This window comes from Oryzias latipes, chromosome 6 (genome assembly GCF_002234675.1).
Source record: "Oryzias latipes chromosome 6, ASM223467v1".
NCBI classification, from domain to species: domain Eukaryota; kingdom Metazoa; phylum Chordata; class Actinopteri; order Beloniformes; family Adrianichthyidae; genus Oryzias; species Oryzias latipes.
Window position 1 is genome coordinate 19,011,864 of NC_019864.2, and position 24,739 is coordinate 19,036,602.

Sequence of the window (24,739 nt, forward strand, 5' to 3'; positions counted from 1 at the left end):
ACCAGGAATCAAACGTAATACCTCTTCTTTCTAGAATTTGGGGGAATATAAAAGATTTTTAAAACATATAAAGTAAAAAAAACAAGTTCAACATCTAAGTATAAAAGTCGTCCTTTCCATCATACACCAGAGGGGGGCAACAGACACAAGTGTTTCATAGGATCCCACTGGAACATTAGATTAGATTAGATTTGCTTTATTGTCATTGTCCATTGTACAATGAAATTGAAGGATCACTATTTCAGTGCAAGTATAGCAAGGAATAACGATATATAATATTAAATAATCCGTATATACAAGTGTGCAAATATAAACGGTAATAAAGAATGTCCGAAATTTGTGTGCAAAATTGCGTACAAACTTGTGTGCAAACACGTCAGGTAGCAATGAGGTAGAGTGTTGATGTTGTGGACAGAGCAAATGGACAGAAGTATGGATAAGCATATATATATATATATATATATATATAAAACGTGACATATATATATATATATATATATATATATATATATATATATATATATATATATATATATATATATATATATATATATATATATATATACATATGGATGTGTTATTGTAGATTTTATCTGTGCATTTTGGAATTGAGGATGGTTATTGCCTTTGGAAAGAAGCTGCTTTTGAGTCTGTTCGATTAGCTTCTGAAGCCTCTGTAGCGCCTCCCAGAGGGCAGCAGGTCGAACAGGTCTGAGCCAGGGTGTGAACTGTCCTTGATGATGTTCTGAGCCCTAGTGATGCAGCGCTTGGAGTAGATGTCAGTCAGGGTGGGGAGAGGGCGCCCAATGGTTTTCTGAGCAGTCTCTACGACTCTCTGCAGTCTCTCCTTATCTGGATGGATGACTGGTAGAAGGTCAGCAGCAGGTTGGTGCTGACGTTGTTCTTCCTGAGGACATGAACATGACAACGTTTTTAACTTAAAAATCTTAATCTGGACTATTCCACATATCATTTTTGTTGGATACTAACTAAAAGTGGATGGACTCAAATGACAGGAAGGAGGAGCAAATATAAAAACAAATGAGGCTTTTATTAGAGTTTTACATTATATATCAAAATGATCAAAAAAAATTTAAAATAAGTACAGCTACAAGTGTTAGAGTGGATGCTAGAATTGACATATTTTGTCATCTTAGTCTATACTGCAAAACGGATGCATTTCATACCATAAGCTATAAAAAAAAGAAGAGCAGTGGCTATTGAGATGCAGCAGTGAGCGAAATAAACACACACACACAGAAAAAAGCCCCCCCACACAAAATAAGGGAGACAGTTTCATCTCATTGGGTCATATAAAATATCAGTATGTCGATGTTCATAGCAACGTTGCTATGAACGCTATGCTTAAATGTGTGAGGACACAGAAATCAAGTCCTTTGAATCTGGAGGTCACCTCATCCATTTGCAGAACAAAAGAAAGAAGAATGTAGTCCCAGGCACAAAGAGCGAGCCTCATTTGTGTGGTCTTCCTCTCCCCCGCCTGTTATCACCCTGCAGACCCCCTCATACATGTGTGGTGTTCTGCTTCAGTTTACTGGGTGAAGGTGGGATGCGGTCTTCAAGCTTTGTGTAGCTGGTAGAATGGCTTGGCTTTATTGAAGGCTCCTCTGGACCTGGGGGTCTCTGTCGTGGAGGTAGGGTGGCGCACCGGCTTTTGCCCCTGGAACGTGGTAGCTGTGGTGGAGGGCCTTTCAGCACAAACAGTTCCCTGGAGGTTTGGGGCTTTGGAGCCAGTGGCGACTGTGGGGATGACGACACAGGGGTGTGTGGGGGAGAGAATGGGTTGGGTGAAGCAGATGAGGAAGAGGGCAAAGGTACGAGGGCAGCCAGGGTGGATTTCTGCTGAAACTTTGTGAGGCTGGTGGAGTGGCTGGGCCGCGGCAGGCTGTAACAAGCCTCTGCCCCTTTGTGGCGGGAAGGCAGGGTGGAGCACCGTGACTTTGCCCTTGAGCCTGGTTCTCTGGGAGGAGGAGCAATTAGGGAAAATATCCTAGTTTCAACATCCGTGGCTGTAATTTCTCCTCTGGAGTTCCTCAGACTCTGAGTGGAGCCTCTGTTGGACGAAGGATGTGACAGCGGTTCCTTGTCGTTCTTTTGATCTTGTGAGGAATCTGAGCGAGGAGGCTCAGGTGTGTTTGATGAGGCATCTTCATCTAAATGACAAGAAGAAAATGATTCATGAAATTCCAGCAAATCTGGTTTATACCACCAATTTTATTTTCAAAAAAACAAGTGAAAATAGAACAATTGTGTGAGCTTTCCCACCTAAAAGCCCCATCTCACTCATGAAGGAGTCCAGATCTACAGTGAAGTTTTCACTCTCCGCTTCCTTTGCGTCACTTTCAGCTTCGTTTCTCGGCTTCTCCTCCTCTTGATCTTTTTCCTCTTCATCTACTTTTCCATCCTCCTCTTCTTGTTTTTTTTCTATGTCTTCTGCAACCTCATTTTCACCTTCTACTTCATCTCCCTTTTCTTCTTTGTCATTGTGTTCATCTTCTTCTTCTGGTGGTTTGCTGTTATCAGATCTTATGGGGTTGATCTCAACCGCAGGTTTTTCTTCTTCTTCTTCTTTTTTCTCCCCCCAGGCCAGTTCTGGCATGTCTTCTGGTGGAGCATCCACCACAATGTCTATGTTTGCAGACAAGCAGGGGATTGAGGTTTTTGAGGATGGATTTTTGCCACAAGCTTCTTGGTCTTGATTGAGCAAAAATTCCATCAACGCCATGTTCTCTTTTTTCAGCTGTTCCCGCAAGGATCGTGGAACATCTGGGATCATCCATGCAACCAACATGCCAAGGAACATGGCAAGATTCTGTCAGGGGAAAAAAAAGACACATTTCTTAGTTCATTTTCAACCTGATTTGCAAACCAATCAATGCGAATGCTTTAAAACATCATCAAAAAATATACTAATCTAGGAGAAAGTCCAAGTGAATTTTTAAAAGAAAGAACAAAGACGTAGTTCTTTGATGAAGGAATTCTGAATAAAAGACATCATCCTTTCATGTGATGCGATTCAAACAAATATTTCATTTGGAGAAAGTCCAAACTGTCCGTGTGAGAGGAGCATTTTTCCTGCTAAAACTCTGAGGAATTTGAAGATCAGTCTGGTTAGCGCAACAGAGGTTTCTGACAAGTTTCGAACAACAAGGTAACAAACAGGTAAAAAAAAAAAGCTAAGGGGAAACCGTGCAGTTTTGGAACTGAACCCAGTAGAGCACCCGAGGAGAGATTGACAGCAACTGGGCACCGATGCTCACCTTCCAGTGTGACTGAGCCTGTATGCGTCTGCCAGGAGAGACAATCTTCCAAAGGAAGTCAGCCAAGTTTCTAAGGTTGTTCTTAAAGTGGATGCCAACATTTTGCTTCAGCACAAAATGTTGGCATAACATCTAAGTTTAAGTATGTTAATGCTAATATTTTTATACAACATTCGACTTGCCCCTCTTCTTAATTGCATAAAAACAAATTCATTTTAGCTTCTTTTTGCATTAAATGTTGTACCACCCCGTCTTACAGTGATGGAGGTATTGACCCTAAAAACTGCACTGAACTTAAGATACACGGCAAAGATCAGACAAGCATTTTTAAGCTGGCAGTAAAGCAGCATTCATGACATTATTTTGATACCTGGAAAAATATTACAAAAGCCAATCTTGCGGCCAGGACAGACCAGTACTCTTTGGAGAATGTGTACGGGTCTGCGCTCCATGGTGGATCTCTATAGTCCTTATATCTGAAAAACACAGATAATCTGAGGATGAACAAGAATCCACACTGGTTTACAAAACAATGAAAGAAATCCGGACAGAGCAAGAGTTTCTCTCAGTGAGATTAAGCAATCCACGCCACTTTTCAGCGTAAACAACAAAGTTAAGCTGCTGGCTAATGGATTTAAAAGAAATTCCAGGTAGGTCAAGGGCAAGGAAGTGACTGACCTGCACATGGTCACTCCAGTGATAAGTGTGGTGGTTGGTGCCGTGCCAGGAGGGAAGTTACTGACATTGAAGTAGGACAGCGAATGCTCTGTGAAGCCGCTCATGGTGCCATTAACGCTGTACATGTACTTGTAAACCATTTTTGGAACAAACTCAGAGGTGAATGAGATGACAAATGCCTTGAACAAAAAGGAAAAAAAAGATTAAAACATGGGTACATTAGTGTAATTACTAGGCATGAACTCAACATTTTACTTTTTTTTTAATCTTCACCTTTTTATGTCCATTTAAGTCCAAATGCACATGATATTCTATTAAATCTAGATTTTAATAGGTAGACTAAAATCATGTTTAACACTTTGCTAGTTAACGTATATGCCATCATTTTCCTCCTCAAAATACAATCCTTTCTGCATGAAAACCAAGTGCTTGCTAGTACATTTCTAAGTCATTTTATGTCTTGTAAATAATACCTGGTTATTTCTTTCTTTTGTATTTTACTTTTTGTGCATCATGATTTTACAAAGATCTGTTTTAAATTTTATTCTAGGTAGAAAACCCAAGCAATATTTCATTTAACAGTAAAGCTGGTTTGGTTTTGGACATCAACAATTAGATGCAGAGTAGTGTTGCAATACACAGTCAAAGGTAAGAAAGAAGATTGAAGCCAAAGATTAGTGACAGAAGAAAAGTGGTGTTGAGTCAGCATTGCGGCCAGGACAGATTAAATGAGACTTGACTCAACCTGCATGCTTTTATATGAGGGACAAACCAACATTTTTCAACCCTTTTTTTCCTTAATAAATGAAGTTATGAGTGTATAAGAGTCCTAGTGGGGTAACCTCTAAAGCAGAAGTATATAACTTCAAATTTTTGCAGAAAATGCTTTTCAAATTTTATTTCATTGATTAAAAAAAGGGAAAAAATTCAGTTGAAAAGTATGTTAAAAAGATCATAGAAGTTTATGACACAGAAAATGTATTCAATGTATTTACATGACTGTCAGTATTTAAAAAAAAAGGAAGAAATGGGTGAAAATTATACTTTTTTCTCTGACAGAAGTCAAACACACACTTACATTGGTAATGACAGAGAACTTGCTGATGCCACAGAGAATGTTGTACCAAATCCCTGGAGACAGCAAGTGTGCAACAAACAGTGAAAAGGAAGAGAAGCCCGTCCATGTGTGAACGTTTTTTGTGTTAAGGAGAGGAGAAAGGGCAGTTAGAGTGGAAGGAAGGAAAAGATAAAATTAGAGAGACTTGCACATCCACACAGAGACAGAGAGGGTAAGCATGCTCTCGTGAGAAATACCTATGTCTTTACACCTCACGGCATCAGGCCGCCGGATTTCTGTGACAAATTTAGAGGCGTCAAGGCGAATCTCTATGACATTGTTGAGCAGAGCAAAGGCCGGCGCCAAGGGAAAGGAAGCCACAAAGAGCGACACGAACCCATACTGAATGACTGCAGAAAACCACAATAAGACACAACTGTAAAACCGCAATTAGGAGTAGAATGATGGATAATAATTTTTAAAAATAACTCACTCATTTCCATGTATTCTGGGCTGACCCCCTCGAATGGTTCAAGGGCGAAATCTTTGTGATACTGTTGTTTTGGTCTCCTCTCCTCTTCATTCTCTTCATCCTCTTCTCTTTTCATTCCCTTTTGTTCCTGTATTGTTCTGTACATCTTTTTTAGCTTACTAAAATAAATTAGCAAAAAACAAAAAAGATTCACTATTTGATAAACTAGCAATTTTAAATTATATGTATTATAATAATATATAAATAACATTTTTGAAATTGCGTTTTACAAAAGATGACATCTTAAAAGTTCAAATATGTTACTTTATATGTTTTTGCAAAATTGAGGGAGAAGTATATGAAACTCTAAAAGCGTGTTAGGAGAAAATTGCACCATAAAGGAAGAATTATTTTTCTTAATGTGCACTTAGTAAGACTTTGCAGAGTTGAATTAAGAAGACTACACGACAGTTTCTTGTCCAATATATTTTCTATTTTATTAGAATGAAAAAGCACATTTTAAAATGATCTTAGCTGGTGTTTAATGGGTTTCTGAATCTATACGCTTCTAAAGTAAAGATATAAATCGTCTGTCTTTTTTTTTTGCGTGTGTGTCTGAATTGAAGACTTGCATAATTATCTCCTTTTTATTTTTTCCTGAAGATTTACTGAAACGGAATAGTAAAAACTTACGGAATGAGAATTTCAAAGACGTTGTTTTGAATGAGCTGCTTTCCGAGCATGATCATGCTGAGCTGGATGCACAGCTCAATGAGGCATCCTGGAGGAGCACACTATGAATCACAAAGAATGCTATTAAATATTTAGCCCCCACAAAGAAACATTTACTTTTTAGCACATATGGACATGTTAGAAATGTGACTTACTTCCTCCATGCGATAATCACCAAAGACATAAACATAATCACCGGGCCGCCCAGCAAATCTGAATGAGTGAAGGACCAATTATGAAGGGTAATTATTAAAAACAACTTTGAGCTTTTAGTTGCTTAAAAATGATGGGAGACACCAACCTGCCCTTGAAGAAGGCAACATAGAAAATAGGTGCAAAGGCGTTCATTGATTTGAGGAAGAAAGACTTAAAGATTAACCTCTCTTCAAACTCCTCCTCTGTTTTGGGAAGTTCTGTTGCAACAAAGGTATATCAGTGGTTTCATCCGCTAAAGTGATTTCCCAGCATTCCTTTGTAGAAATGTAAAAAATATAATACCGAGCTCGGTCAGCCACACAGCAATTGCTCCGTAAACCTCTTCCAACACCAAAACAACCAGCATGTTGAGGATGATGCCTGTGGTGGTCACCGTCATCCTCACACTGGCCTTGGCTTCAGGGTCGGGGTTCATGGACCACACGCTTAACATGCAGATCCGGTACACCACCACCCCGAACACGGCTGAAAAGGTTACGAAGATCTGAACACAAACAGTCAGCAAGAAGAAAAGATTAAACAGCATGACAATGGAGAATGATATTCTGATTTGGCAGTTTTTCTTTTTATAAAACGGAGGGGTTGATGAGGATTCTTTGTCCGTAGTGCGGACAATATGGACAAGGTAGGCAACAAATGAAAAGAGGGATTTCATACAGTTGAAATATTTGTTAAAATAACTAATAACCCATGTAGAAAGCTTAAATTAACAGAAATATTAACTGAGCATGTAAAATCTACTGTTTTTATGAAAAATATGTAAAAGCTAGACTGACATGTTTACACCAGTAAAATCTAATGCTGTAAAGCTACACTCTGAACTGCAACAGTCACATACACTTAGGGATGTTCGAGGAAAATTGACATATAGTTATAACATTAACACAAATGTCTAATTTAGACTTTCATAGGTTTTTCAGATGGTAAGCAAAAAGGGTCACTTTTCTTTTGAACTTCAGAGCAATGCTAGAATAAAGATGTTCATTGACAATTAAAAACACAAACTACTCATATATTAAGCATTTTGTAGACATAGTTATGCATGTTCACCAACTGTTCAACATTTGCTTTTATGCTTAACTAAAATATTTATAGCGCAACATCTTAATTCAATGTGGAAATTATCTGCACGGGTAAATTACAACATCATTTGTTCAACACTCGTACTGCTAAATTTCTTAGAGCAAAATGAAAAAAGAAAAATGACCTTCATATAAGAATCAGTTAATTTCCAATTTAGCTGCAATTTCCTATAGTTGTTGATTTTTTAATATAAATCTTCCTGTCTCTTGAGTTGATTTTTGTTAGTTTCACAAATGTAAGATAAATGACATGTTTGAGGCAAAGTGAATGCAGTACCAAAAGCAGGAGAGTGGACACATTGATGAGATAACCTGACAGGTGATCTTCAATGTCCAGTGACTCGGGCTCTTGCTGTTGAAAAAACATTTGTTAGTTTCTTGAAACACAATCATAAATGCAAGTGTGCGTGTGTAACGAGCTTTAATAATGAGCACATGTGCACACACATGCTCTGTTAATGATATAGCAGGTGCATGTTTGCCATCTGAAAGGACAGAAATCTCCTCCCCTTCTTCCTCTCCCTCCTGCCCTTTCTGTCTCCATCAGTAATCTGGGCTAATCTCAGGCAGGTAAGCTGCTTTGGACTCAACCACGCAGAGGTGGGGGGGTGAAGAGTGGAGCTGGTGGGGTTCATTTTGTTTCAAACTCAAACTCATACACACCAAATCCCTGCTTAAAAAATGAAAAAAAGACATTTTGCCTGTTTTATGGAAATTTGAAGAAATGAGGTGATACCTGAGAGGTCAGCATCTGGTCTGTTTCTTTATCTACACCTTCTCCAGCTTTACTCAGCTAAAACACAAGATGGGAAGCAGAACAATTACTCAAAGCCAAAAACAGAAGAAATAAAGCAAACATTACTTAAATACCTGTTTTTTAGATTTAGCTTTAATCTTTGCTTTTTTTTCCTGAAGAGCTTCTTCGTATTCAGGTCTCAGCTCATCCTTTAAAGCACACAAACACACAATCAGATCTGCTGTACGGTTGAAAGATATTTTTCATCTATTTACAATTAAACATATTTGGAGGTTATGGATTAAAAAAAAAGCAGAGTAATTTCTAATACAGAGTGTTAAAATAGTAAGAAAAGACCAAAAGTTTGCCTTATGTCATTTTTAAGTTTTCTTTAAGCCTTAACAGAGGAGTTCCCACCTGGACCCGCTCCTTTATGCAGCAGAAAAAAAATCCATGTAAGCCAGAGGAGGACGAAGAGAGAACAGAGAAGTAACTGCATTAGGACTGCTTCTGATCCAGGTATGTTTTTACAAAACCCGTTATGGATTTGTGTTAATATATCCTTATTCTTAAATTAATAAAACAATAAAAACTTATGTCCATAAAATTTGAAACCATTATTATAATCTTCAATTAAGATTAACCATTACATATAATAATTCTGGGAGGACATGAAAAATAAATAAAAGAATTTATAGCCAGTCAAAATAAATTCTTGTATCTATTTGAATACCTCCTCATCTTCCAGGCTCGTCAGGTCCCAGGTATGTTTCAGACACATCTGCCGCCTTTTCCAGTGCTCAAGAAAACAGGCAGCTGTCGGAAACAAGAAAATAACTTTAATTTGATCTATGTCAACAGTGCTATACATCTCCTTTGACTTAACACTAAAAAACTAAAAATGAAATGTTGATGTATGATAAAAACACAAGATTCTGATAATTTTGTCAAACTCAGCTGAATAATTCAATGTGAAAATCACACAGCAGGTAAAATATTCCCTTTTTTTGCTAACTTTATAGTTGTGTTTTACACCATCATTAGTTGGGTTTTTTGTTTTTGTGTAATGATACTGCTGTACATTTATTTATTTTCTACAGATTTCAAAACATTTTGTTAAATCTCAGACACATTCCATGAAAAGGATGGTCTCTGGGACCTGATTTCTCTATGAAAACAGTTAAATTAAGAAAGTTTGGTTAATATGATGAATTTGCAACAACAATCTTACGCCAAGAGGATTTTTTTTGTTATACTGTTTAAATTTACAGAAAAATCATGACTTACAAAACAACATTTTGAAAAGTAATGTCTTATTTCCCTTCATAATTTTTTCTAATATGAATTATATTTATTCTAATAAAACTGATCTGCAGTTAAATCCGGAGTGAAAAAAACATCTATGAGAAGCCATATGGGACTTTTTACATCAACTGCGTGTGTATTTAAATGACTGCTTTTAATAGATGATGTAATGATCAGACTTCCACCAGATGGAGAACATAAGTAGGAGATGTCTTATCACACCCGTCTGACAAAACAACCGTTTTTTACAGAGCTGGATTTGGTAACTTTGCAAAATAAAGCCACGTGTAAATCCTTACTGTCACTGCAAAACTGTACTCTTTGCAGCTTTGTAATCCAATAACACAGACTCGTAAACATCTTTCCTCAGATGGTAAGAAGAGGTGTTTGAGTGAGCAGACTGCTAATAAGACTGAGATCTATTAATATAAGCAAAATTTACTTTCTTCATCTGCAGTTTTGATTAGAATTTGAACACAAACACAATTCATGGCTTTTTGTACAGACATAATTAGAGAACAAAAGGTGTTAAATCTTCTATTTTACAACATCGCCCCAGGAATTAAAGTGATAAAACATGTAACACTTTTAATTCAATTTTTGTTTAAGATTTATTATTAAATAATAATAATAAATAATTAAGTGAGCTGTTGTATTTCAAACTGCTGCTATCTTATATGTGCATTCACTGAGATATTTGGTCCTTGCTGCAACCTTTTCAGATGAATGCATCGAAGTGTATAGTTACCCCACAGGGACATGAAAATGGCAAACAGGACAGTAGCTCCATTGTCAAACAGGTACGAAGCTCGGGCCAGTGAACACACTGTACTTAGATGCCAGTAGTCACACACTGCGTCACACAGCGGGCACATCGTGATGTTTAGGTTATGATTGCATGTCTCCTGACTGAAAAACAGTGATAAAAACTATGCACAAAAAGTTCTTACAATAATAAATTCAAATAATTTCAAAATGTGAACAGTGTCTACCTTGGCACATTGGTGTCCACAGTGAATATGCCATACAGGAAGACAATGATGCCCAGCACAGAGGGAGGAATAAGGAGCTGAGTGTAAACACCCAACCAGGCAAAATACAACCCAATCTGCTCTCCAAAATACTTCCTGCAAACACAGAAAAAGGCTTCATACTTTTACCGCAGAAATGTAGGAACAATGGCCTGTTCTAACTGTTATGTACCTGATCAAGTCAACAGGCTGATATTTGTACATGACTCCATAGTTGGCCCATTCTTCATGAAGAATCTGAGAAACAGAACCAATACATGTTTTAAAGGGCTAACATTCAAAGTATAACACATAACTGATAGGTTTTTCACCTTAATATATTCAGGTAATGATTAAATAAGGACGTCCCATATGGAAAGAGATAATCTATGAAAAAGTTTGCACACTGCCAACTGAGTCTATTTATGAGTACATTTATAAGCTAATAAAGATAAACAGAGGATTGTTTTATGTTAACTCATGGTTTCTACAGTCAGTCTTTGTGCTAAAACCCCCAATGATGCCATATATTCAAATAAGAATAAGGGGTCAATGGTAAACACCCTACTGAAGTACATAAAACATGTAACAACAGTACATTATGACCTTCATTACAATTCAAATTTTGCTCAACTTAAGAATAAATTCTAAAAAACATTATATTACCATCCAAGTTTGCTCATATGGGGAAAAACTGAAGCACACGCAACATATAAATAAATGTTTTTGAAAGCATTTCCACAAAGAATCCTCATTGTGAGTCCAGGGCACTCACCTGTCTGTCATTACGCTGCTCTTTTCCTCCTCTCCTTGTGAACGAGCCCTAAAAACATTCAACACATGCAAACACACACAAACACAATCTTGACTTATCTTATTCACAAGGACAATTATTGATACATCCATTTGTGTCTGGGTATAACAAGGCTTGTTTGAAGGGCAACAAATAATTCAATTAAAAAAAAAAACATTGCAAAAAGATGACTAGATTTCATCCATTTCAATATATATCCATGCATTTATATTGGCTATCATCAATGTCAGGACACATTTATTTTTTTAAAACTGCTATAACACCGCTGGTGGTGCGAGTCGGCCAGAACTTACATCATGCAGAGGGTAGGCAGAGTCGTAAACACCTCGAGCCAGCAATGAGTTGATGCCTCATGATTCAAAAAAGGGGAGTGTGACCCAGTTAGTTTGTGGCCATTGACAGTACATGAGCATGAGTATAGCATAAAACAGAACATTTTCAGATAAAATTATTCATGTAAATACAAGTTAACCTCACCAGTAGTTTGGCAAGTGTTTGTGCATGTACTGCGTGAAATAATCTCAGCAACCTATAAGCAAACAAGCCACAAAATGAATAGTAAACATGAACCTCTCTCTATATAAAATTCTACTGTAACAGAAGAAAATGTAAAGATGTTTTCTGTGGACTTACTATTCTGCTCCGTGTTGCATTGTCAAAAAGGGTTGCTGTTGACTTGATGTCATACCTGCAGAAAAGTACATGGAAGAGACTAAGTTTAAGCTATTAATCAACTAATTATCATTATAATATTATATAATATTATATTATATTGTATTTTTCTGCATCATAACAGCAACATTTGACAGGTTTAGAGATAAAAAAGGAAACAAATATAAAATTCAGGGTAAAGTCCGTGCTAAACTGAGACCTATCTATGAATTTCTAGTGAAGACTGTTAGGTACAAGAACAATTCTGACATAAAATTAATCAGGTCATTTTTAAAGAAGAATAATTTAAAAGGTAACATGTTTTAGATTTACATGAAGTGAAATGCATAAAAGTTACCTTAATGTGAAGGATCTTTTCCATTCAGACCATATATGAAATCATGATTTATATAACAACACCCAAAAACACTATGACTAACTAGCTGTTTGTGAGTGCAATCAAGAGGGTGTGTTTTTCTGCCGTTTAATGTTGTATTCTTGTGAAATACACTTACAGGTGGAGTTTATCTCTGATGAATGGGTGTTTCAGGGTTTTGAAGTAGACTCTAGACTGGGAGTCTTTGTGGATGTCAGTGTCAGGGACGTCAGGTTGAAAGGGGCTGTTCAGCTTGGTGACAACAGAATCCCACATTCCAGCAACGCCAGACCTCTTCCGCAATTCGCATTTCTGCTCAAAAGTAAAGTGGATGAAAGAAAAAAATGAAAGAAAACAAAAAGTAGCGATCATAGCTGATTCACTTTTCTTCACAAAAAACACACAGATGTCCATGAGAACTCCAAATGTTTATTCAAAAAAGTAAAATAAAGTAAAAAGTAAGTGACAACAGGATGTTCAATTGTACCTTTTTTACAGCAACTTTGATCTTCTGCAGCTCTGCTTCTCGACTGAGTATTGGCCAGGGGATGTGCAACCGAATGAACCCAATACCTTTAGACCTCTGCTCATAAATGCAAACAAATCAATGCACATGATAATTGAAAAAAAAACCACTCAAATACCTATCTCTAAGAGTATACGATAGAAATATTTATCCAGAGTTATCCATGTCAGCACATCTGATATCCACTGACTGAACATAAAATAATACCTTTGATAATACACAAGCATTTAAGACATACTAGCTTATCCATAATCAGTGATACATAATCAGTGTCTACTTTGCTAATATTTTATGAAATCTTTATAAAAATGACTTCCACGTTACCCCTAAAAGAAAAAGAAAAATCCTACAAGTTATTGATGATATCATTTTAAATACCAATAAATGCAAATTTTCTCAAAATTTTAAAATGTCATCAAATATAAATAAAATAAAAAGCAAAATATTAAAACATGCTCAAATTCCAAACAGTGAATGACGTGCAGGTATGGGTGAGTGTGTGTGTGTGTGTGTGTGGGGGGGGGGGGGGGGGTGCAGTGGTGTTCACCATCATCAGGGGAATTGGAATTTTCAAAAAAGGAAAAGAAGAGCTTCAATTTGTGCAATACAAGCCAATATCCTGCAAACCAGTTATCGTCAGCAAAAGACAAACAAAAAAAAAATCACATTGAATAATATGTTTTACATGTTTCACCTCAAAAAAATGGTTACTACAATAAAATTAATGTCCGCTTTGTGAAAAAAAAGGTATATACAAATATTACATATCGATGTATTTATGAAATGTCATGCAAAGTACAGCTTATATATTGTACCCCAGTTTTTTTTTCACCGTGCTTACTTGTTAACATGCCGACACTTCTGTGACTGTTTAATGCCAAGAAAGTGCCAAACAAAATGTCATGTGTTGCCCCAAAAAGTTTTTTTTTTTTTTTAAATGATGATAATGGTAATGACAAATCTTTTTATAACTTGGCGTTTTGTTCTATGGAGCCCGTGTCCTGACATGGATAAAATAAAATATATCTTGTTCCCACAAATTAATATCTCGTTCCCACTAAATAATTAAGTTGTGCGAACCAAATAATTATTTATGTCATAAGTCATTCATAAACACGGATTGCAGCTTCGCCTACTGGACTTAGCTTTTAGCTTCATAAACCAAACACGGATGTGAACAATAGTTGGATTCACAGCACATACCTTCATATTTCTGTCTGTGTGTGTCTCATTATTTTGCACGGAAGACACAGATGATGTTTAGAGATCAGATTTATTTATTTCAAAAAGCACAAAAGCATCGGTAATCACGTTGTCATGTCTGGGTTCATTTACATCGCTCTCCGTTCATCCTGCTGCAAAAGCCACTTTCGGCCGCTACGTCCGTGTCTCTGTGACCCACATTCATTCAAGAAGGGGAAAATAAAAACAAGAATGATCGATCTATAATTGTCTCAATGAAAATCAGAAAAATATAAGATTTTGGATGCCCAGGCTTCCTGCTTCACCTCCTGGACATAGCTCCTAGCTCCGCCGCAGATCTTTTATGCTTGTCATGCCGGCATTCAGGCAGCTGGCTGGCCGTCTACCGGCCAGCCAGCTGCGGTATGGGATATTGTAGTTTAGGGTCGAACAGGAATAATAATATTCAGGACTTGTCTTTTATTAACATACTCGTTAGCAGTCACTTTACATCCGAAGGCTAGTAGGCTACAAGCTACGTAACCTATCATTTGTCCTATTGTCTATGAATGCATCACAGTGACAGGGCCACAGTGATTGGTCGAGATGCATTATGGGATATGTGTGATGCATGATGGGATACGTAGCATGTAGCCTTTGGATGTTAATAAATGGACAATAATAAATAGATCATTCTTGTTTTTATCTTGATGACGTGACGTATTTTCATGTCGTGAATGACAAGTTAACGATGGGCTAGGTAGCATGTAGCCTACTAGCCTTTGGATGTACAGCGACTGCTAACGAGTATGCTAATAAAAGACAAGTCCTGAATATTATTATTCCTATATTCCTATAATATCCCATACCGCAGCTGGCTGGCCGGTAGAGGGTCAGCCAGCTGCCCGAATACCGGCATGACAAGCAACGCAGCTCTGTGGCGGAGCTAGGAGCTATGTCCGGTGAATCGCTGCAGTATGGCAAAGCACAAAGCTTGGGGATCCTAAATCTTATGATATATTTCTTATATTCATTGGGACAATAATAAATTGATTATTCTTGTTTTTCTTTTTCCTTTCTTGAACGAGTGTGGGTCACAGAGACAGGGAAGTTACCGCTGGATGCGGCTTTTGCGGCCGAACGGAGACCATATCCGTGTTTATGAATGACTTATGATGTGAATAATTATTGCGTTCGCATTAATTAAATTTTTTTTTTTTTTTTTTTTTTTTTTTTTACTTGTCCTGTCCAACAGCTAGGCAGGCAGATGAGAGGTGTGACTGAACAAACCCCTTTTGTAATTGAGGCCAAACTTTATTCATTTCAACCATGATTGAAAATCTTTGGTGTTGGACCGGACGGAAAAGGAAAGAAGGGAAGAAGAGGGAGGGATGTCAGAGGGGGGGGGGGTGATAGTGAGAGGGGGGGATAAGACCATGAAGCAGCATAGAGCAGACAGGTTTACTGGTTGTTTATCGTTTCGGTACAGTTCAAATGTAGTACAAAAAGGGCGGGCCTGTTCACACACACTCAAATATTATCAACACACCTGCTAGCTGCAAAAAATGTTCACATGTCAACATGTACACAAAACAGATAGTGTTCACGAACGCATACCTATGCCTTTAAACCAACTAGTGTGAAATCTTTCATTCATTCAATCATGCAAACTATAAGTGCAAAGGTGAGCTAACACCTGTGCTCAGGTGAGTGTTTATGTTCTTCTAAAATGGATGGTGGAATGTGAAAAGAAGTAGGAGGAGGCCACCCAGGCCAGGGCCAGCAGGACCGCCGCGAGGCCCCCAGAGCCAGAGAGCAGGTAAGCGCGGAGGGAAAGAGAGCACCGCCCCAGCCCAGCCAGGAAAGCAGCCCCCCCGCCGCGCCGGAAGAGCCCAACGCAGGGCCCCACCGGAGAAGGACGCCCACAGCCCCAGACGAGCACCCCACCACCACCCAGGAGTTCCGGGCATCCCCCGCCCCAACCCCAGGTACGAGCCAGGACCCCCCAAGGGAGACCCGCTCCGCACTCCAGGCAGCCACCCACCCGGCCCACGGTTGGTCCAGGGAGGAGCAAGGCAGGGGCCCATTAATTAATTATTTCGAGGGAGCGAAATAGTATTTCATGGGAACGGAATACTATTTCATGGGAACAAAATATAATTTGTGGGAACGAGATGTATTTTATTTTTCCCATGTCAGGACACGGGCTCCGTATTATTCACTAACGAGTGGAATTTTAAATTCCAAAGCACCTGTGGAAAAAACTAGCGCCCCAAAAACTCTGACTGCTTTAATGCACAAAGTAATTACATAGACTGATATACTTTGTCATTTATCTGTATATGCAGAATAAATAATTAAGACCAATTCGAAACAAAAAGCATGCACTCTCACCTCTTTATCTCGCTCAATCTGTAGTCCAGCCTCCAGCAATCCCGCTTCAAATTCCTGCCTCATCAAAGCCTTTTCCTCCTCGGACAGCTTTGATTCTTCTGGCTCTCCTGCAGCTGCCCCCACCTCTCCAAGCTCTGGTTCTGCTTCCAGTCGACTTGGTATTGTAATTGGCACACTCCCATTGGAAGTAATGGAAAGCCTTGATTTAGAGGCAGACTTTTTTTTGTATTTGTAGCATAGAATATAGTCCACTTTTCTCTTGCCATCAGCGAAAAAAAGGCCAGGTCCTAAATCGATGCCAGACTCCTGCCAAACAAACACATGCAGCTGTTTGTTTTCAAATCAAAGTTGTACCAACAATTTCAGGAGCAACATTATCCATCAAAAAGCTAAGTGCATTATAAAGACACCAAGATTCTGTCATAGAAGGGGAAAAAAGTGATTGGAATGGAATGATTGATTGATGCCGCAGGATGAATAACTGGAATGTTTCCGAAACTATAGATCTTCTCAAGTTTTAGTTCTGGGTGCTGGTAGATTTATCTTCTTATTAACCACAAAGATTTTTTATAATACGGATTACTTCAGATGATTGTTGATCATGTCTTTCCTCATGTTCTGGTAGCTCTAGTACTTTCAGCAAGACACAAAAATGTAAAGCTTTTTTTTGCCACATTCTTGTTATTAAATGTTTAATGCAATAAAAAAAAATCAGAAACATAATTTTACAATTTTACATTTCACTCGAGTCAGTCATTACAAAAATTGCAACTTTTATCAACAGTATTTAGGTAATGCTTTCTCTTATTCACAGTCTTAAAAATGTAAAGCTTTTTCATATAAAAACACTAAAAAATCGGATTGTAGAATTAAAAAAAACAAATTATGAAGGGTTAAGAATAAGATATAAAGGATATCCTTTTTTTGGGGGGGTGGGGGTTAAAAAGGTTCTGACTCATTCTTCTTTGCAAAAATGCTTATTTTACCTTCTTTTTCTATTAAACTCTTAATTTTTCTCTTTTGTAAGAGTTTGCAGATTTGTTTTTGTGCATGAACTCATTGTTCTTCAGCATGATACATTTTCAAATGAGTATTACCGGTAGTTCTCGTACACTTTATTCACATTTAGCTTCATTATTCCAGGAGACTTTATTTGGGATGCCAGTTTGAAAAACCAAGCATCCCAAACCAACAGGCAACACCCTGTCTCTTTAAATCTAGCCTTTTATTGACAAAATTGTTTTCTTCTGGTAAACCATTCAAACATACCTTAATTGTTTGGCTTTAGTCCTGGCTTTCACTTATTGAATTTAGCTTTGTGAGGCCTGTCTGGTCTTAAATATAATTTTTTAAACACAAACAGTCTTAAAAGAAAGACAAACTTACTCTGTTCATGGCACAGAACCTTGACAGAAATGTATCAAATGCACCTCGACAAGGTGCTAAGACACCCTCTGACAAGGGGAATTGATGAAGGGACACAGAATGCATGATGCACCAAATAGTGATCAGTTATTATAGTTCTTATTTAAAACAGAAACATTAAAGTAAATCAATGGATAGAAACCAAGCTGAGGATGGAGGTGAAACACCACCACTGTTGATAGTAATGCAGATAAAAAAGGCAAACATACCGGGAGTGGAGGCTCATGGCTGTCAGATGGGCTGACAGGTCCTCCATTGACAGCATCAAGGCCAAACCCAGATAGTGATCGGGCCAAGGAAACAAGCGTTGTTGAGTGAAAGGACGATGACTCACTCATAGCTGCAATGAAGGATATACACTCTTTTCCGTTTCATCCCTCTGTTAGAATATGAAAGACAAAAAAGGTCAGTCAGCACTGGCTTAATCATTAAAAGAATGATTAAAAAATAGTATCTTAAGTCAGACATCCAATGCTGTGGCTTCAGTTGCAAGCTTTAAAATTTCTATTGTATTAGTTCATTCATTCATTTTCTAAACCCGTTTTGTCTCTTTCTGGGTCATTGGGCTGCCGGACCCCGTCCCCCATGAACATGCCAATGGTGTTCTGTTACAGATCTAACCACTGCCCCATTGTATTAGCCTTATTGTTTTAAATTTACTACACAAGTTAAACTAGAAAATTATCATTACTAGGGAAGAAACCCTTTGTTTACATTATGATTTGCATTACTTTTGTTAGGTGTGATGCCATTTCTGTGAGAAAACAAATCATAGTAGATGTTTCAAGCTGACATATCCAGACAAAGCCAAAGTTAACCTGTCTTATTTCACCTTTTTTTTTTAAATCAAATAATGTTGGGCACACAAAAAGGTCAAACAACGCAGTCTGCAATAACTCATTCATTTTTTCTTCAAATGTAAGGACAGAGATAGTTTATAGTTTAACACAAAATGTGTGTTTATATAGCTAACTTTAATTGTAGCTTTTATTAATAAGAAGAAATAATAAACTGATAAACTAATAAACTGTTTCACCCTCTGATCTGTTTACAGGACACAAGCTTTTCTGCTTTATTTAGCTAGACTAGAAAAGCCACCAAACATAAAGATAAACTGTGAGCTAAGCAGAGTGCTGACAATGCATGAAGCAACCCACAGTCAATTACAGACATGCACGACTGTCCATGATAACCCCAATTAACCAATTATTAGCAAGCACGTCAAGCAAGAACATGAAGAACATTGGCTTCTAAGGTTTAGCTCCCAACTCCCAGAGGCATGTTGATGGTGCAACCAATGGCTCCTAACCTGCAGACTAGAGACCGTCATTTTGCAAAGTGTTGAGGTGCTGTGATACACACTGTAGCTTTTCAGCATTAACTGCTTTTCAATTGATGAAAAGCAGTTGCCAAGCCTGTAAGAACAATAAATATACATTTGATTTTAGTTTAAAGAGCAATTTTTCTTTACCCACATGGACTTTGATAAGCATGCTGGTCACTTTAAAGTCCCCTCCATCTATATTTTTTTTTGTTGAAAAAAGGCGCTCCCAGTTGTCTTTTAGTTTTGATTATTCCGTTTTTCAGTCAAAATCAAAAAGTGTGTATTGTTTAAGACATATTTTCTGCAGAGGAGACGGACGTTCATCAAAAATTCACCTCTAAGTTGCGGGCAGAACTGTTGGCTCGGAAGTAAACCAGAGCTCATTTCCCATGATTCCCTTGTTTACAAGCTCTCCCACTAGCTTACAGTCTCTCACATCCTAAAGCTAAAATTACCGGTGCAACAAAATTAGTAAGCAACATCCGAGCTATCCAGCCAGATGCCAGCTCATACAAGGAAAACTGAGAAGTTAATAGATATATTTGCAGCAAGTAGAGGGATCAGAATAGAGCGGAGCAGGGAGATTGTGATTTCAGTTGCTGCGTCACAACTGAGAGTTTTTTTTAAAAGGTGTGTTTTCATCTGCTTGTGATTCATCATGATTTGTATAAAAAATGCTCAGTAATGCAGTTTACATCTTAATTGTCTTTTCATCATGAGAAAAATGCTACAACAACATGTTTAAAATGGCAAAACGCTGGAATCTACACTGATGAAAGCATTCACACACAGCAGTGTGTGAATGTTTGTGTGCATGGATGAAAGGAACTTGTGACTGCAAAACATTTTGGACCTTAATCCAGTGCAATATTGTACAAATTCAAATTCAGCCTTACAGAGCACTTTTCATGTTGCAGAACACCTCAAAGTGCTTTAAAACAAACAAATATGTATGATAGTAAAGGTGAAAATCATAATAAAAGTTCTCTAACACACATACGCGGTATACAAAAACAAACGGGAAAACAGTCCATAAAAATCAGTGATAATAACAGAATGTATATTAAAAGTAAACACTCGGCTGATATGAAGTTTTTTTTTAATTAATCATAATCTATCAAGTTCAATAAAGTTCATAGTGTCTGTACTGTTAACTGACTACTTAGTTTCTTCTGTTATCAGACACGGGTTTTTGTCAGGTATGTGAAAAAACACAACCCATGTCTGATAACAGAAGTCATAATCTATCAAGTGCTGTCATTATAGGTGTTGCCAATTGAATTGCTAAACTGTTAAATACATTCATTCTGTACCAAATGTTCACAATTGATTGTCTTAATTATTTTGAACTTTTCAGAAATTTAATAATTTATACTTTTTACTGATTGTACTGTTGTGTTTTTTTTCCTACCAAGAAGATATGAACATCCCACTACAAACGAGGACAATAAAGTTTTAGACCTAATAAAAATGTATTTCTCTGCTGATTAATTCATTATGTTTCACTAAATCTAAAATGACTAACTTTTTACAAATTTTATATTGTTTCATTTCAGCAGATACTTCAAACAATGACAGGGATATCAATAAGTCTTTCATTTCAAAAGTAATAATAATAATAATAATAATAGTTATTAGGAATAATAGGATTTTCATGCATAAACTTGTATAAACGGTAAAAATAAAGTAAGTTCCAACTTTGCACACCTAGCAGTGATAAACTTCAATTCTATTTTCCTATATTCACTTCTGCTATAAACTGTGGTATGTGTGCTGGTACTTTGGCATGAAAAGGAAAACAAGGTTTTCCAAAATAAAACCTGTTTGGAATCTTCGTACCCATTATTTCTGATTCCAGATTTTGAGTAAGCTAACACAAAAACTTTATAAACTACGGTACATTGCGGTATTTAAATTGGGATCTTGATCAGATGTTTTGACATTTTGCCAACCCCTTGTGGTATTATTCTCAGAAGAAGAAAAAAATTAATTCATTGCAATGTTTATTAGGTAAAAGGCATCAACTGATGATAAAAAGGGCCTTTTTTTAATTAGATGGGCATTTAGTTTTGTAAACTTTCATTAGACTCCAAATGCAAGCTCAGAATGTTTGACAAGATTAAACTTATGATCCAAGGAGATGAGTATGTTTTCCCACTTATAACTTTAATTTTGAAGATGTTTGCCAAAAATGGCAGTGGTTAAGTGATGGTTTTAAAAAACAAAGTGTCAAATGCACAAATCTGACATTCTGACAAAGCAAATCTTTCAAATGCACTGGCTTTTAAATATTCACTTACATTATGTCATTCTAGCCCTTAAATGTAAGCCGTCTGAAGCACGCTTGATTGACTGCATTACATTCCAGGTGCGAGCCGGAGCTTGAAAAATCCAGTTTTACTCTTTGCAAATCTGACACCTGAAACAAGACAAAAAAAAGTCCATCAATACACCATGGTTCTTTTTTTTGTTCAGTTTCTGCTGACCTGCACGCACATTTATTTTAGAATTATAAGAATGTCCTAGATTTTGAGAAGTTTCACATTCATGTTGCTCCCTGAATAAGTGGTTTTCAACCTTATTTCAATTTCATAAAAAAATATTTTTTTAACCAGCTTGATCATTATGTTTGAAATTTATAATACAGTAAGGCAATTAAATAAAATGCAACTACCAAATTATTAAGCAGCAAAACAAGATAAAGAATAATTACATTAAATGAATAAAAGGAACCTTGGCAATTCAAAAAACAACCACAAGGAAAATATTTTGATAAAAATAATCCTGCTGAACTGCTTAGTGTCAAATGATATTAAAATATAAATTTACATCCCAAAATTCAGTTTGATAACTTATTTTGGGGAAAGATTTTTGCATCATCATTGCGGTTTTATCTGGAGTGCCTCGTGTAGTGCCTTAAAGTCTTGACTTTGTAAAGTTCTCAGAACAAAACAGAGATTGATCAGCCAAAACCCACCGGAATTCTAAAAAGAATATAAGTATTCCATATGATATCTCTACTAATATTCTATTAGTGTTGGTGTCATTATTTCTCTTAAAAGAAATAAACAGGGTTCTTTGCTAAGCTAATCTAGAATTAGCTGTAGGTTTAGTGTACAGCGCCTTAGTCACTCATCTAATGAGTCACAATGACTTTACTCCACACGCTGATACTCTTCCTGCTGCCAGAATGTTTACATGGTCCATGATGTCGTAACATTCTACTGAATTAGGCTTTATTCTGTTTTTCTTGTCTTTACAGTTACACCTTAATGCATGTTTGAAGAAAGAACGACTTAACTTTATGTATCATTTTGTGACAAAAATTGATGGTTAGGTAAAAGAATCCCAGTGATAAAGATAAATGAGGAAAAATAGGTCAAATAGTCATTACTAACACTTTTAGAATCTAACTTTTAATAGTCTGCACATATGTTAATTTCTACAACATTAAAGACCAATTCCTGTCATGTTTTGGTCTATTTTAAAAGTGTTCCCAGCTGTCTTTTAATTATGCTTATGCCGTTTTTGGGCAAAATCAAAAAGTTTCAGCAGAGCTGCAGTTCATTAGAAATTCACCTCTGAGTTGTTGGCGAGATTGTTCCCATTGCAATGAGCTCTCTGTTGACAAGCACTCCCACTAGTTTACGGTCCCTAACAACCCCAAAGCTAACTTTAGCAGGGCAACAAAAACAGAAAACAATATTGGAGCTATCCAGTGGTAAAGTTTTGAGCCAGATGCCAGCTCAAACAAGAAAAATGAGGACGTAATGGATCTAATCGCCTTCAGGTGGATGCATCAGAAAGGAGTGGGGCAGGGAGCTTGTATTTTCAGGGTATTTTGTACATACCCAAAACAATCTTTTTCAACCTGATTTTTTTGTTTGCTTCTGATTCACAACTATTTAAATAAAAAAATAAGTAGAAATGCAAGTTTGAGCTTAATTTCCTTAATAGATGTCCTCCATCATCATAAAGAAGCCCCAAGACCAAGTTTAAAACACGATTTTCATTAGAGTGGGTCTCTAACGTCTTAATTTTAGGCTGTTTCATGGCTACCATAAGGAAGGGAAAAAAAGAAGGGGAAAAGGAAAGAAACTAATAATACAGTAAATTGTAAGGTTTTCTGTTTGGCCAAAATCTTTCTTTTACAGGAGTGTTGAAATTATTGTGTTTTATTTGATTAATCAATTAATCTTGAGGATCATAGTCAAAGATTGCTAAAAAAAACAAAAACAAAAAACTCAAATCTTTTGCATGCATGTTAGTCATAACCCATGGCACACAGGCACAGTGGAGTGGACCCTCCTCTGAGGCTTAAGGCCCACTCACTGCCAGCTCTCTGACAGGAAATGGAGGGTCAGCAGCACCCTGACACTACAGAGACAGATGCTTTAATACTGTCCCAAAATACAACAGATTACACTCTACCAACACCAGCAGCTTTATGCCTCATACTGCTACAACTTCGCCTCAAAAGTGCTCATGTCTTAAGTATACTTTTACCTAACTTTCCCTTTCTGGAAACTATTCAGCTTTTGGAGTCCTAATAAAAAGTATTACAGTAAGTCAGCCAGTAGACTAATTCATTTGTTTCTTTTTGGCTAATTAACCTCCATGGTGACGTCATGACTTGTTTGTCCTGCAAACAGGTGTTATTAATTAATTACTTATTGGCGCGTGCGTTCAGGAGGGATGGAAAAATCAGGCGCAGCAACCCGGCACTAATAGCTGCACCCTGGGGGGAGTTTAAACATCAACAGTACTGGTTCGGGTCCAGCTTTGTTTATCTGGCAGCCTATTGTAAAACACCTGTGGGGGCTTTAAACCAGTTTAAAAGAACTGCGCTAAAAGTGACACCAGAGGGTAGAATGTGACCAAAAACAAAACCTAATTGTGGTTACCGTTTAAGAAAGCCAAAGAGAGGACTTACCAATGCTGGCAAAGGAAGAAATGGACTGTTATGCAGATGAATGATAAGACATTGCACCGATCTGAGATGGTGGACAATCCCTGCGCGCCCCCGGAACCACTGGCTTATTGCGCGCGAGCAGGTCGGCTAATTCCCTGACTGTCCCATACGGGAGGGAAGGAAGGTGCGAGGGATATTACTGAGCTGTGCGTGTGTGCAAACCAACAGGGAACAAAGAGCTTACAGGTGATCAGAGTTGAAGCAGAACCTCCTACTCTCTCTGCAGAAATGCTTCCCCCCCAGAACGCACAGACAGAACTATGATCCCCTCATCTCGTTTTTAGAGTTTTCTTCAAGCCTGTTCTGTTTATCTCTGTTGCCAAGCCTTCCCAATAAACAACGGGAAAAAAAGGAAATGTCATTCGGAGAAGGAGAAAACGAACTGTTTTTCATTTGTGCATCTGTGCACTCACCATCTGCTCAGTAATTTTCGCGTCAGAAAAGCTCTGAGCCTCTTTTCCAATCTACACTGACCCCACCAAAATGACACAAAGCTCCTATTATTG

General features: G+C 37.4%; 1 protein-coding gene across 2 annotated transcripts; it reads right to left on the reverse strand.

The window, feature by feature from the left end:
- Positions 1–1,030: 1,030 nt before the first annotated feature.
- LOC101162123 (anoctamin-1-like) lies at positions 1,031–24,498 on the reverse strand. Of its 2 annotated transcripts, XM_023955863.1 has the most exons (29): positions 24,195–24,498; positions 21,562–21,680; positions 18,147–18,316; positions 16,513–16,818; positions 12,898–12,993; positions 12,550–12,722; positions 12,017–12,071; positions 11,861–11,912; positions 11,677–11,732; positions 11,345–11,392; positions 10,763–10,827; positions 10,552–10,686; positions 10,308–10,468; positions 8,988–9,070; positions 8,672–8,683; positions 8,389–8,463; positions 8,255–8,311; positions 7,796–7,870; positions 6,719–6,920; positions 6,522–6,633; positions 6,376–6,433; positions 6,182–6,282; positions 5,510–5,667; positions 5,274–5,426; positions 5,038–5,090; positions 3,960–4,138; positions 3,652–3,757; positions 2,287–2,833; positions 1,031–2,174 (listed from the first exon to the last, which is right to left on the reverse strand). In XM_023955863.1, exons 3-29 carry the CDS (start codon positions 18,273–18,275, stop codon positions 1,525–1,527), a joined length of 3,897 nt encoding a protein of 1,298 aa, XP_023811631.1. In that variant the 5' UTR covers positions 18,276–18,316; positions 21,562–21,680; positions 24,195–24,498; the 3' UTR covers positions 1,031–1,524. The 2 variants fall into 2 exon arrangements, with proteins under 2 accessions (XP_023811631.1, XP_023811632.1); XM_023955864.1 differs by lacking the exon at positions 21,562–21,680.
- Between the last annotated feature and the right edge of the window lie 241 nt (positions 24,499–24,739).